The 15,870-nt window shown below is 35.7% G+C and overlaps 1 protein-coding gene across 6 annotated transcripts in view; it reads left to right on the top strand.

Annotated features, from left to right (window-relative positions):
• Positions 1-15,870, top strand: part of LOC118019659 (probable JmjC domain-containing histone demethylation protein 2C) — a 341,719-nt gene that overhangs the window by 302,646 nt on the left and 23,203 nt on the right. For all 6 annotated transcript variants that reach the window (XM_035019066.1, XM_035019042.1, XM_035019051.1 and 3 more), the window contains 5 exons: positions 1,733-1,905; positions 2,388-4,597; positions 8,963-9,164; positions 12,030-12,244; positions 13,182-13,334. In XM_035019066.1, coding sequence (XP_034874957.1) covers positions 1,733-1,905; positions 2,388-4,597; positions 8,963-9,164; positions 12,030-12,244; positions 13,182-13,334 — 2,953 coding nt within the window. The remainder of the gene's footprint in view (positions 1-1,732; positions 1,906-2,387; positions 4,598-8,962; positions 9,165-12,029; positions 12,245-13,181; positions 13,335-15,870) is intronic.

Raw genomic sequence — 15,870 nt, 5'->3', positions numbered from 1 at the left:
GTCTTCTTCCATAATTTCCCAACCCTGAAAAACCAATCTAAGTAACTGTTAGAACTGGCTTGGGTAGGATTTTCTCTCAGTATATGTCATTCTAGCCTCCATGTATATAAGGGCATAAAATGTTTTATTAACTGGTCATAAATTTACTAAACTAAAAACAAGCATGTGAAATTTTCATTTGTTATGTAAAATTATAAAGGAGTATATTTAACATTTTGAGCAAAAATGAAGATCTCTTAACCCTAATATTGTAGGAAGTAAAGAAAAAATTAGGAAATACTTTTTAACGATATCTTATAGTCAAAAATTTATCATTACTGTAATTGATTGCAACTTAATACTTCTGGATCATGTAGAACTGAGGCCTTTTAAACATATTTGAGGGGCGCTTGGGTGGCTCAGTCGTTAAGCGTCTGCCTTCGGCTCAGGTCATGATCCCAGGGTCCTGGGATCGAGCTCCGCATCGGGCTCCCTGCTCCACGGGAGGCCTGCTTCTCCCTCTCCCACTCCCCCTGCTTGTGTTCCCTCTCTTGCTGTGTCTCTCTCTGTCAAATAAATAAATAAAAATCTTTAAAAAAAAAAATATTTGAATGATCCTTATGCATGTGTATATATATTTTTTTTCTCTAATGTGAGATTTGTGCTTTATAATATATATTTTTAATCTAAGCAGTTTTACAGCAGCATGTTTTTGGTGTGATATATTGCTTTTGCATTATCACTTTGAGATGTAAAATTTACTCTCTTTGTTAAAACCAAAGGGGATTATATTTTCTCAATATTGCCTCAATGTATAACTCCACAAAGTATGTTCTGAAAAAATGTCAGTGTGTCATAGTATGGAAACCATCCTTAAGCATGTAATTAGAGAGTTTTAAATATCAACATTGAGATCAATGTCACCAAATATTCAGAATGAGAAAGGCAGCATATGGATATAGAAAAAATTAATTTCATTGCACTTCCACACCTCCTAAGTTTAATGGTCCAACAGTGTTTTATAGCTTATAGTGAAACACGGAGTACAAGTGGGCTTTGAAAATATAATCTTCTGTCTATTCTAAGTAAATTGTTACATTGGAAGAAGTTGTTTATTTTTGACAACAAAAATTGGCAAATGAACTTGATATCTCTGTTTCTGGTTGCATGTACTTTAAGAATAACAAATTCTGGTTTTTGTATTAGCAGTATACTTTGGTATGAGAATGACTGGAAATCTGATGAACTAGGCTTTCTGGGGCGTCTGGGTGGCTCAGATGGTTAAGCGTCTGCGTTCGGCTTGGGTCATGATCCCAGGGTCCTGGGATCGAGTCCCACATTGGGCTCCTGGCTCAGCGGGGAGCCTTTTTCTCCTTCTCCCTCTGCCTCTCTCCCTGCCCATGCTCTCTCTCTCTGTATCTCTGTGTTTCAAATGAATAAATAAAACCTTTAAAAAAAAAACAACTAGGCTTTCTGTACATTTATAAGTTAAAGGCAATGTTTCAAGATCTACAGTCAGTAAAATAAACAACAAATTTTTGGAAATTACTATTTTGATGCTGATTGATTTTCTCCATCATATGGAAAAATCCATATAATTATGTTATTTATTTGTCTGAGTACTTTTCATAAGATGCATTTAGAAGAAGTCACGTGCTTCGTAAATATGCATTATAGTCCTGCTATGATATTGTGTTTAGCTTTTTCTAGTAACTGAAGTCTGATATATATATATATATATTTTGTTAAATAGAATTCTCCCAGTCCTTGGTTACATCAACCCACCCCTGTGACCTCAGCAGATGGTATTGGATTACTTAGTCACATTCCTGTCAGACCTTCCAGTGCAGAGCCTCATCGGTCTCTTAAAATTACAGCACATTCCAGTCCACCATTGACAAAAAGTTTAATAGATCACCATAAAGAGTAAGTTCACTAATGCTTAAAACTTAAAAATACCTTGTCTTTTATAGTTTTTCTTAATTCACTTTCTAAACAGGTAATTTTAAGTTAATAAACATCTTAAAAGTAGGCTTTGAATAAGTACTGTTCTTTCCATTTTGATATATCTTCTGATTTACTCAGGAGTATTAAAGTAAATGCAAAGTGGGCGCCTGGGTGGCTCAGTCGGTTAAGCAGCTGCCTTCGGCTTGGGTCATGATTCCAGGGTCCTGGGATCAAGTCCCGCATCAGGCTCCCTGCTTGGCGGGGAGTCTGCTTCTCCCTCTGCCTCTGCCATTCCAACCCCCCTACTTGTGCTCTCTCACTCTCAAATAAATAAAAGATTTTATAAAAAAATAAAGTAAATGCAAAGTTGTGTTTTACTTTCATAATATTGCATAGATGCTATCTTCATATCATGCAAGAAAAAGTTGTTACAGAAACCTTTATGTTTATTTTCTTTACAGAGAATTGGAGAGGAAAGCTTTTATTGAACCATTACGTTCTGTTGCATCCACATCAGCAAAGAATGACCTGGATCTAAACAGGTCACAGACTGGAAAAGATGGTCTATTGCATAGACATTTTGTGGATCCTGTACTGAATCAATTACAGAGACAGCCCCAGGAGACTGGAGAGAGATTACACAAATATAAGGAGGAACACCGTCGAATCCTTCAAGAAAGTATTGATGTAGCTCCCTTCACAACTAAAATCAAGGGGCTCGAGGGTGAGAGGGATAATTATTCCAGAGTACCGTTGTCATCTTCTAGCCCTAAAAGCCATGTCATCATCAAACAAGACAAAGATGTAGAATGCTCAGTATCAGATCTTTATAAAATGAAGCACTCGGTGCCTCAGAGTTTGCCTCAAAGTAATTATTTCACTACATTGTCTAATAGTGTGGTCAACGAACCACCAAGGTCATATCCATCCAAAGAGGTTTCAAATATTTACACTGAAAAACAGAGTAATTCTGTTGCAGCAGCAGCTAATCCTCAAACTCTGACTTCATTTATATCATCTCTTTCAAAGCCTCCACCTTTAATTAAACACCAACCAGAAAGTGAAGGTTTAGCAGGCAAGATACCAGAACATCTTCCCCATCAAATTGCTTCTCACTCAGTAACAACTTTCAGAAATGATTGTAGGAGTCCTACCCATTTAACAGTTTCTTCTACAAATGCACTCCGGAGCATGCCTGCTTTACATAGGGCACCAGTATTTCATCCACCAATCCACCACAGCCTGGAAAGAAAGGAAAGCAACTATAGTAGTCTTTCCCCTCCAACTTTAACCCCGGTCATGCCTGTAAATGCTGGTGGGAAAGTTCAAGAATCACAAAAGCCTCCAACTCTAATTCCAGAGCCAAAAGACTCTCAGGCAAATTTTAAGAATTCTTCTGAACAAAGTTTGTCAGAAATGTGGAAATCTAATAATAACCTCAGCAAAGAGAAAGCTGAATGGCATGTGGAGAAAAGCAGTGGAAAGTCACAGGCTGCTATGGCATCTGTCATTGTACGTCCACCATCTAGTACAAAACCTGAGAGCGTGCCAGCAATGCAGTTAGCTTCCAAAGATCGAGTTAGTGAAAGATCTTCAACTGGGGCAAATCAAACAGATTGCCTCAAACCAGCAGAAGCTGGAGAGACTGGAAGAATCGTTCTGCCAAGTGTGAATTCAGACAGTGCTCACATAAAATCTGAAAAAAATGTCCAGGCTGTCTCCCAGGGCAGTGTTCCCAGTTCAGTCATGTCTGCTGCAAATACAATGTGTAATACCAAAACGGATGTATTCACATCTGCTGCCACTACCACTAGTGTTTCCAGCTGGGGTGGTTCAGAAATAATTTACTCTTTATCAAATACCATTTTGGCCTCTAAATCCTTAGAATGTACCTCTTCAAAAAGCGTCAGTCATTCCGTGGCTCATATACAAGAATGCAGGGTCAGCACCACAGCTCCAGTTACACCAGCCAGTAGTCAGACAGGAAGTGCTGTTCAGCCCAGCTCTGGGTTCTCAGGCACAACTGATTTTATCCATTTAAAAAAGCACAAGGCAGCATTGGCTGCAGCTCAATATAAAAGTAGTAATGTCAGTGAGACTGAGCCTAATGCTGTGAAAAATCAGACATTTTCAACCTCCCCTCTCTTGGATAGCACTGTAGTCTGTAGTACAATAAACAAAGCAAACTCTGTAGGAAATGGGCAAGCATCCCAGACAACTCAACCTAACTACCATACTAAGCTGAAAAAGGCCTGGCTTACTAGACACTCAGAGGAAGATAAAAATACTAATAAAATGGAAAATTCAGGGAATTCTGTATCAGAAATTATTAAGCCATGTTCTGTCAATTTAATAGCCTCTACATCTAATGATATACAAAATAGTGTGGATAGTAAGATCATAGTTGATAAATACGTAAAAGATGATAAAGTCAGTAGGAGAAAAGCCAAAAGAGCTTACGAATCTGGCTCTGAAAGTGGAGACTCAGATGAAAGTGAAAGCAAGTCAGAGCAAAGGACTAAGAGGCAACCTAAGCCAACTTACAAAAAGAAGCAAAATGATTTGCAGAAGAGAAAAGGTGAAATAGAAGATGATTTAAAACCCAATGGGGTTCTCAGCAGGAGTGCCAAAGAAAAAAGTAAATTGAAATTGCAGAGCAACAGTAATAGTGGTAAGTTAATTACTTTTTTTTTATCTCACGTAAAATGGGCTGTACGTGAAATAATGGTGTCTTTCTCAAAAGATTAATGAGCTAACAGGCATCTTTTGACTTTGTTTGCATGCCCTACTCTATTGTATGTGCTCGTTGACCTCATTTCTGCATTTCCCATGTACCCGTAAAAGGAAATGAGAGAAGACCTATCTCTCCATATTTAAGGGACTTGCAGATATATGTTTTACTTAGCATTCATATTGACAAAAAGCCAATGTGTTACTTAGTAGTTACTCAAAATTTTGACCATTTCTAAGAACTGTTAAAATGCAGTTAAAGCTATCACACCAAAAGAGGATTCCTAATAATTAGGTATTTGCCTTTACCATGATGTAGTTGTAAAAGAAATCCTATTCACGTGTACTTCCTTTAAGTCACTTTTTTAGAAGAAAATTGCTTCCATTAGTATGGATGTGGCCTATTTCTCATAGTCACATTTTTAGAAGAAAATTGCTTCAATTAGTGTGTTTGTGGCCTGTTTCTCACCCTTCTCTCATCTGATAACAAAATTAAAGGCTTATTGAGATTACCTTCTATTTAACTAATATTGCTACTCACTCGGGAAGTTCTTAACAATGGGTAAAAGTTAAATAAAAGCAAGGGATTATGGTTTTGTATGCTCATTTCTATATTCAAGAAGAATTTTCATAAGTAAAAGTTTCAAAACTGATAATATTTACATTTCATTTGTGGCCTCAGCAGGGCAAAATAAGTGATACTTGCCAGTAGTATTCACTATAAAGGGTTTCTATGTTTTTACTCTAGAAGTAGTTTTTCTCAGTTTGCTTATTTCTTTTTAGGTATGTTGCACAATGCAGAAAGCACTTAATAGTTTCACTATACCTGTGTATTCATCCACATACAATATATGAAATATTGACAATGTGGACATTCAAGAAGTACTTTCACAAGCATTTGGATGCTTGAAGGTTCTTATTTGGGCCTTTTCACTGAATGAGGTTTTTTCACATGCCTGTGTGGAAACCAGAGGCAAAGTGAAGGAGAGAAAAACAGGAGGATGGAATCATAGAAAAGGACAGTCAGAAAGTGAAAGACCGAAGGAAAACAAGCTCAACTAGAGACAGGCTGACAGACTGAAATGCAAATATAGTCAGAAGAAAGAGAGGGAGATTGACATCTGAGGATACTGAATACATGCCATTTATTTGAGTATTGGATTATGTACAGTGTTGTTTTTTTCTTTCTTGTGTGTTCTACTTCCCCAGTGAATTCTTAAGAGCCTTAGTGTGGTCAGTAATTGTTTTCTTTTCTGTTTCACATAACATTTCCTTTGGTGTTGGGTATACAAATACTTGAGTTAAATTTACAGAAAATGGAGATAGGAATCTTCCAGCTTTTAACACTTAGCTCTTGTGAAGTTAAATTTATAAAATTAACTTTTAATGAAGTACATATTCTATTTATTTTGAGACCAAATGTACATGTTCCCAAGTAAGAATTTGAAGACAAAGACTGAAATCAATACTTTCCCTCCAAGTTGTGACGCCTAGTTAGATCTCTTCCCCCGCCCCCCCTTAGTAGCTAACAGTTAACCTCAGAGAGGGTATTCTAAGCCCCATCTAATCCCAAGTCCAAAATAGTAATAAGTGACTGTTAATTGTCATCTGTTAATTATGGCTAGAGTTGTCTAGGCTTTGTTCTGGCTATCTAGAAAAGTTCTCTAAGTTGGGAGTTTATGAATCTAGCTTCCAAACTTTGAGTGGATTATCTATCTCGTGGATTAAATATGACCTTTATTTTTTTAATGCTCATTGGGGTTGTCCTTGCTCATAGTCAAAAAGAGTAAGTTAAGTTTATACTTAGAGAATATAATGTGATTACATACACTATAAGACATGTGTTAATTATATACATATAATGCTATAAAGAAACTTGTGTTTCTTAGTACATTCTAAAGCCAGGTACAATAGATTTTATCTGTTTTGGAATGTCTTCATATCTGTTGTCTTTTCATAACGATAATTAAAAGTTGGCTATTTTTCTGTGACTAAATTCTTACATAATTTTATTTTATAAACTGAAATTGCCTATCCAACTTCTAAGTCCTGTGATAAACAAAAACAGTGGTTTTACTATAATCAGTTAATTTCTATATCTCAAAAAATATTTTTATAGGTGATGGCATATCAGAGATTAAAGGTTAGCATGTATTTGTTTCCTGTTTTCTTCCTCCCTAGTTTTCTGTTGGCTAGAGCAGCTGTTTGGGGATTTGCTAATAAATTGAGAACTAAGGTTGAAAATATTCTGATGGTAAGAGAAATACTAGGTATTTTTTGTTGACTAAATACCTTACTCTCAAAGTTTAGATTTTAGATGTTGCCAATAAATTAGATATATAGAATTGAAAGATAAAGTTATTTTATTATACAAATACTATTATAGTAATATTAATAAAAGGAGTTAGTTACCATCATGTGTGGCCTAATTTAGAAGCAAAAATTATAATACCAAAAACTGTCTATATGACCTGGGCCAAGTCTTTGTAATTTATGCATTCATTTAAATTTAAAAAACAGCTCTAAGTGTCTGTTTTGTGTCACAGAATTGAGATTTGCTTTGAAATGTCTGGTTCTTTATTCTAATACTGTTTAAATGGTTCACAGTGGTATGGTTATCCATACTCTTTGAACTGTTGCATTACCTGGAATGTAAAAGCATATTGGTTAATAGTTGTTTTCTAGTCAAAATAGATTGAATTTAGTTTATTCTAAGTGTAATAAATAAAAAAGTAAATAAATGATTGGAAGCAAGTGTGCCAAGTAAAAATATATGAGCGGTGTACCATTTTTGTTGTTCATTCTGACTTCTAAAAGCTCTGAATTTTTTATACTTCTATAGGGGAAATCTGTCTTATATGCAATGGAGAAGAATTAAAACCCTTTATACAAGGCTTCTGGAAGCATTTTATTCCAGAAGTGGTTTGTGTGCACTTAATATGTCTTTCTTTAGTGGATTAAGCCAAATGGCTTGCCCGAAGTTAGAAATAGAAGAGGGGGAAACATGTCATTGTAAAGAACCAGGCAACAATCCTAAAAGGTCTTAATAACTGGAAGCAGATTTTAAATGGGCCATTCTGAAGCTTAAACACAATACTTCCTATGTTAAAATACGTTATCTTGCTGTCATTGTACTACTTACACTATCAGCAGGTAAGTGATAGTGGGAGCTCTTAGAGGTTTGCTGCATGTTTCTTCAAGAAATATATAGTCTCAGGAGAATAGTTGTACTGCCTCTTCTCCATCACGCCTGAGTGATTGAAAACACAGGGTAGGAAATATCTTTTAACATGATAGAAATAGCAAATTATGTAAATCTCATACCTGACATACAGATACATTGTAAGTATACTTTTAAGAGTTTGATATTTGCTTGACCCAACATAGGTTGTTTTTAAATAAACATGCTTTTAATTTTTTAATCTGCACTGTAGATGAGTGATTACTTGAGCCAGTGTTATTATAACAACTAAGTTCAAGTTAATAAACATGATGGAGCAATGATGTAAAGTATAAGTAAATAATTTCTTTTCTTCAAATGTTAGTCATTTGAGGGTTTTTTTTTCTTCAGACTTCTCTGATGCTTTTCTTTCTACCGTCAAAAAGTCAAGTTAATACTGGCTTTTTTATTTTCTTCAAACCCTTTTATTTTCTAAAAGGTACTGTTCCATACAGTAAATTAAACCAAATGGAGGGCATCATCCTGAGGGAAAGATACTAAGAGAAATAGCTTACCCCTCTTCTCTCAAATGTTGGTATTATAAAATTACCACTTAGCTTGTCTTAATGAGACACACTTACCTTGGAGAATCAGATTAAATATTTCAAAACAATACCAGTATGTTTGAATTAACCTGTAGTTTCTAAAAGTATTAACTTTTGGTATTCAGTTCTTCGGGTGAATCTTGAAAGAACTTTCTCCTACATATACCAAATTCCTGTGTAGAAGGGCTATATTTTTAGCTATAGATTCACATAGAAAATGAATGATTCCTGTGTTTGCTATTATTACAAATACGAATATTTAATATATAAAGATTTCAGTCAGCTGGAAGATGTACTCAGCTCTGCGTTTCCAGTATACTGACATAAGAGTTCATTTGATTAATAGAAAGTGAGTAAATAGAAATGCTGCTGTGGATTTTTTGTTATTAATGAGGACCTAGAACTATAATGTCTTTGCTTCTTTTTTACAGTCTTAATATATTGTGACAATTGTGTACTTGTCTTGAATTTTATCTCAAGGAGTGTATGTACTTTTTTAAAAAGTTGTAATCTTGCTAATACTTTCCTACTGGTTTTACAGCTGGCATCCCTCGTTCAGTATTAAAAGATTGGCGTAAAGTCAAGAAGCTGAAGCAAACGGGGGAATCCTTTTTACAGGATGACTCCTGCTGTGAGATAGGGCCTAATTTGCAAAAGTGCCGGGAATGTAGACTTATTCGGAGTAAAAAAGGAGAAGAACCAACTCATTCACCAGTGTTTTGTAGGTTTTACTACTTTAGACGGTAAGTGAAAATACCTAATTGGGGAAAAGTATGTTTATTGGATATTGGAAATTATACTACCATTCTGAGGGTCCCTTACAGAGGTGGAAATGAGTCCTTTGAGCTTCCCTATTTCTGAAACATTATAAAAGAGTATTAAACTTTTTGTGTGGTAAATTTAATAATAGCTAACTATGGGACTAAATTCATAATTCATATTGTTACTTGTGTTAATATGGCCTTTCTCTTCTGAGAGATTTACTCATCCTTAATGAAAAATGTTATTATTTTTTCTAGAAAATAATAGGAAACAGCAATTTGTTTGATTTAAGAATTTTTTAAAGTTTATGTACTTTGACCAAAACAGTGTTGGATTTATATCTGTATATTAGCTAGAAATCACAAATAGTCTATAAATGTAGGTAAACAATCTAGGCATTAAACTAAAGTCATTGCATTACAATGGACTACCCATACTTTTGTTAAACATGTAGCTATGAAAATATGAGTTATGAGGAAAAGGATGTCAGTACCATGTCATGTCACATTTCACAGGTTTTGTAGTAAGTATAAAAACAACTTGTAGTTGTTATTATCCTACATACTACTGTAATATTAACATTACTAAATAATTCTTCAGTACTAAAATCATATATAGACTTTTAAGAGTTCAACAAAAAGGGGCACCTGGGTGGCTCAGTCGGTTAAGCATCTGCCTTCGGCTCAGGTCATGATCCCAGGGTCCTGGGATCGAGCCCTGCATCGGGCTTCCTGCTCCGCGGGAAGCCTGCTTCTCCCTCTCCCACTCTCCCTGTTTGTGTTCCCTCTCTCACTGTGTCTCTCTCTATCAAATAAATAAATAAAAATATTAAAAAAAAAAAAAAAAGAGTTCAACAAAAAGAATAGCTGGCTGACCCGGCCAGTAGAGACTAATAGTTAATGTCTCAGGTTGTAGAATCATTCATTCCTGAGTTTTAGCTCTTTCTCTTGGTTCCTGTATGACTTTATTACAGCTAAGCCTGTTTCATATGCATACTAATGATAGTGGTACCTACTGCAGAGAGATTTCATGATTAAATGAGATAAAGTACACAAAGTCCTTACTTTAGTACCAAGCACATTGAATGATTTTATTAATGTTAGCTTGTTATTTTCCTAATCATCACCATCATCTTCCTAAGAGATTAGGAGACACTTTGCTCTGGTAAATATACCTATGCTCGTGGCCTAGTAGAGACCCCAAGAAATGTATTGGTAGGAACAGAACAGGTTCTGTTTCTTATTTTTACTTCAGGGGCTTTTTAACCAATAATCCCCAAAGGACAGACAACTTTAAAGAATAGATGTAAAAGGTTGTACACATGGAATTGCAGAAAAGATGAACAAGTAATCAAAAGGAAAGTTGGTTGGAGTGCCTGCGTGGCCCAGTCATTGGTTTCTTGATTTCAGCTCAGATCATGATCTCGGGTCATGAGATGGAGCCCCGTGTCAGCTCTCTGCTGGGCATGGAGTCTGCTTAAGATTCTCTCTCTCCGGGGCGCCTGGGTGGCTCAGTTGGTTAAGCAGCTGCCTTCAGCTCAGGTCATGATCCTGGAGTCCCAGGATCGAGTCCCGCATCGGGCTCCCTGCTCAGCGGGGAGCCTGCTTCTCCCTCTGACCCTCCCCCTTCTCTTGCTCTCTCTCTCATTCTCTCTCTCTCTCAAATAAATAAATTAAAAAAAAAAAAAAAAGATTCTCTCTCTCCTCCCTCACCCCTCCCCCATCCCTTTCTCAAGAAAAAAGGGGGGGAAAGCAGGTTTGAAGGAAAGATGTTCAGGTAGAGATAATAGCACAAAGCTGAAGTAAGATGATGGACTATAACAAAGGGAGAAATCTGGTTTAAAAAAAGAAGAAAAGGTTTAGGTAATAAAAGTATGAGAAAAGGGGGTGGTAAAAGGAAATGTTCTTGGTTTCCATCGGAAAAATAGAGAATGAATTGTAATGAACTGCTGATATCCCCTGATTGAGAGTAAAAAGGGTAAGTACTATGATAACTGAAAAATAACCGCCAACAAAGAAAAGAATGGCAATGTTGCCTTCCATTTACCCTAAAATTTTCTAAATTGAGTAGTTACATGAATTGGATGTCAGAAGCTGAGAGGAGCTAAGCACACATAATTGGGTTCCTAATAAACTTGAGAATTTCATCCTTGTTCCTCTAAGTCATAAATAGTCATTTTAATTAATGAAAACAATGTATCTGTACTTGGCATTTTTTTTAATCCAGTGAAAATCTTGAGGTGATTTAAGGCAGTTTCTTTCCATTTATGTATGTATTTATTTAGAGGGAGAGGGGGTACAGAGGAAGAAGCATAGGGAGAAAGAATCTTAAGCAGACTCCTCACCCAGCAAGAACCCAGTGTGGGGTTTGATCTCAGGACCCTGAGATCATGACGTGAGCCGAAATCAAAAGTCGGACGCTAAACCAACTGAGCCACCCAGGCACCTCAATTTAGGGCATTTTCCACTTAAGAGGTTCTTGATTTAGGTTATGTGTAAAATAACAGCATTACTCTAGGCAGCATTTGGCCAGCATTTTAACTCTTGTCCTCATCAAACACTTGGATTATAGTTTTCATTTGATTGAAAAAATCTTATTTCTTGAAACAACCTAAAATTGGTGCTGCTTATCATTGCCATTTGTGTAACACTATGGGAGTCATTTAAATTTGTTAAATTTAATTAATAATTAAAGTATGTGTGTATATGAAGGACTAACCTATTTTCTTATTTTTTAACATATTTATGTGTTCATAATATAAAAATGTAAATTAATTATAAATTTACAACTTTATAAAACTGGACTTCTGTCTAGGTATCTAATCCTTTTATGTTTTAATATTTCAGATTGTCATTTAGTAAAAATGGAGTGGTTAGAATAGATGGTTTTTCTTCTCCTGACCAATATGATGATGAAGCTATGAGCTTATGGACACATGAAAATTATGATGATGATGAACTAGATGTAGAAACTTCAAAATACATCTTGGATATCATAGGTGATAAGTTCTGTCAGTTAGTAACATCGGAAAAAACAGCTTTGTCCTGGGTGAAAAAGGATGGTAAGGAAGTTAAATATACAAATGTACACATTTCATTTTAAGAATTTCTCTTTCAAGTATACTTAATGGGATTAAGTCCCTGAATTTTACCTGGTCTCATTGATATTTAATTTTGATGACACTTTTTTATGTACAGATGCACCTATACGTACTTAAGGTAACATATTTTCCAACTGAGGTTGTAATGAATGGATTATCAGGTCATGAACTCACAATAACATTATGCAGTTTCTACCATTATGACATATAGTTAGCGTCATAGGGATATTTCAGAAATGAAATGGGGAAATTTCAGCCTTTGCCTGAGAAAGACATAGTCCATACCAATTATTTAAGTTTTTAATCTGGTGTGGTTCATCATAGTCTTTAGAGTTAGATGGATTTGTATTTTTGAATCTCAGATTTACTACTTGCTTTTAACTGTATGACTGTAAAGTGGAATAACTCTCATAGCTTTGTTTAGAAAGTAATTATATTTACATATGTAAAGCACCTAACATTAAGTACTCTAAATGTTAGTATGTTAGCTTCTTTTCCTCCCTTTCTCTTAAATCAGTGGTTTGTCCCTCAAGGGATGTGTAACAATGGCTGGAGACAATTTTGGTTGTATAACTGCAATGCTGGGGGGAGGTGATAGAGTACTAGCATCTAATGGGTGGAGGTCACAGATGACCCTAAATATTCTACATTGCACAGAATAGTCCCTCACAACAGAGAATTATTCAGTCAAAAATCTTAAAAGTGCTAAGGTTGAAAAACTCCATTAGATGTAAATCTTCTGAAGAGAATTACTAATTCAAGAAATCGGTTGATCTTTAGTTAATACATCCTTTGAAGTTCTTGGTTTGCCTTTAAATTTTTGTTTTTGTGTATTTCAGCAAAAATTGTGTGGAAAAGAGCATGTTTGCCTTTAAATTTTTATTTTTCTGTATTTCAGCCAAAATTGCCTGGAAAAGAGCAGTGAGAGGAGTGCGGGAAATGTGTGATGCATGTGAAGCAACATTGTTTAACATTCATTGGGTCTGCCAAAAATGTGGATTTGTGGTCTGCTTAGATTGTTACAAGGCAAAGGAAAGGAAGAGTTCTAGAGGTTGGTTTATAACTCTGTATAAATTGAAATTTATATAATGTTCATTTTCTTTAGGGTCATTCATCTAGAAAATGATATGTGTGTGAGGGTTTTTTATTTTTCCCCTGCTTTCCTTTATTTTGAATATATTACATTAAAGAAGTTTTGTGAAGTTTATTAATGGCCAGATTTTCTAGAATAAAAACTGCATCTACATCCTTTTATCCTCATTAGAAAGATCCACCCTCTCATTTCAAGCAGGTAGTTGTGTTGTTTTTAAGATTTATTTATTTATTTTAGAAAGAATGAGCGGGGTGGGGGTAGGGCAGAGGGAGAAGCCTCAAGTAGACTCCTTGCTGAGCATGGAGCCTGACATGGGGCTCCATCCCATGATCCTGAGACGAAATCAAGCGTCAGACATTTAACTGACTGAGCCACCCAGGCACCCGTCAAGCAGGTAGTTCTTTAATGTAGCCCAGTTAAGGATAGGCTTTGCTACTTTCAGATTCCAGTTTTAGGAGCCCGAAGTGCATTCTAGAACCTGTTAATTACATGGTCATGCACATGAGTCATTTAAATTTCATTAAAACCATGTGAACTGATTTTTCGAAATAATTGGTCCATAAAGTTCTTTTTTTTTCCTTCAAATTTTTATTTAAATGCTAGTTAGTTAACATAGTTAACCGTATAACCAATATTGGTTTCCGGAGTAGAATTCAGTGGTTCATCACTTACATAAAACACCCGGTGATCATCACAACAAGGGCCCTCCTTAATATCCATTACCCATCTAGCCCATCCCCTACCCTCCTTCCTCCATCAACCCTCAGTTTGTTCTCTGTCCTTAAGACCATAAAGTTCAAATCAAAACGTTCAAGAGTATGCTTCCATCAGTATCATTTATTCCCTAGTTCTTTGAGAAAAAAGTCTTTATTACATATGAAAGTAGTCTCTGAAGCTGTTATTTCTAATTTCTAGATAAAAATGGCACAAAAACAGGTGTTCTGCATGTTAGTACAGTTGGAGATAATATAAAATGTAAAAAGGAAGTAACTAAATTCACCTTTTCTCATGCTAAAAGTGTTTTTAGAAAAAGTTTATCCAAGGCAAATTTGGAAGTAGCTTCCTAATACTGGTAACCTGAAATTTTTCAGTAATTTGTTTGGGATAAAGTCATCATGAAATGAGAGGATTCAAATTGTGGAAGTATTAGAAGTAAAATCATGTTTAGTGATAGAAACTGTTTAATGTCTAAAAATGATGCATGTCATTTTCATATCCAGGTAACTCTTTTTCAGAATTGTATATCAGATAGATAAATTATGAGTTAGCCATCAGTATCTTTTCCACTGGTAAGGTTACGAAAGCCTTTCTAACTCTTTTTTTTTTTTTTTTAATGTTTTATTTATTCATGAGAGTCAGAGAGAGAGAGAAGCAGAGGCAGAGGGAGAAGCAGGCTTCCCGCTGAGCAGGGAGCCCGATGCGGGACTCGATCCCAGGACCCTGGGACCATGACCTGAGCCGAAGGCAGACGCTTAACCATCTGAGCCACCCAGGCGCCCCTCTAACTCTTTTTCTTAGACACTGAGCACTTAACCAAAAAGACCCCGGTAGTGGGACATATTTCCAAACATCATGGCTGTGTGTTTCTGAAATATGCAAAAGATAGGAAATATGAGTAATATGTGAAACTGTAGTAAGGAATGCATTCTAGGGGCTCCTGGGTGGTGCAGTCAGTTAAGTATCCGAATCCGACTTGGTTTCGGCTCAGGTTATGATCTCATGGGTTGTGAGATCCAGCCCCACTTGGCCCCTGCAGTCTGCAGAATCGGCTTGGAACTTTCTCTCCCTCTGTCGCTCCAGTGTACATGCGTGCATGCATGCTTCCCCCCACCACACACACCGTAAAATAAATACATAAATATTTTTTTAAAGAAAGGGATGCATTTTAGGCATTTACCATCTTCAAAATTATAAAAATACATTTGGATATTTTCTGTTAATAGGATTGGCTGCACTGTTCATCACATGCATTTTATATTCCTTTTTCCTGGCTCCATATTACTTTTGTTTTCCCTTTGCCTAATTAAAAAATTAATTTATCACATTTTGCTATATTGTATGCATATATATAAGTATGTAGCACTTTTTGAATAAGATAAGGTATGTATAATAAACCTAAATAGTTATGTTGCTATTGATATTCATAGTAGTATTAATTTTTAAAAGCATAGTCTGTCAGTCACTGTATCTTTTTTTTAGTATAACCTATATGCCTTAAGTTGTATTCTGTATCTATATATCTATTTCACTGTTAAATATTGTAATAAAATCATTTATAGGTTGTTGCTTTATATAGTGGCAATTAGCATAAGTGTCTAAAATATAAGCAGTTCGAAAACATTTACAGGTTACTGTGTAGGCTCTGGAGGGGAAAGTTGGTTTTTTTGTTTTGTTTTGTTTTTTAAAGATTTTATTTGAGAGAGCGAGAGAGCACAAACAGGGGGAGGGGCAGTGGGAGAGGGAGAAGCAGACTCCCGGTTGAGCAGGGAGCCAG

Source organism: Mirounga leonina, unplaced genomic scaffold (assembly GCF_011800145.1).
Source record: "Mirounga leonina isolate KUSES-001 unplaced genomic scaffold, KU_Mleo_1.0 Mir_108, whole genome shotgun sequence".
Classification (NCBI taxonomy): Eukaryota; Metazoa; Chordata; class Mammalia; order Carnivora; family Phocidae; genus Mirounga; species Mirounga leonina.
This window is presented reverse-complemented; position numbering and strand designations above follow the sequence as displayed.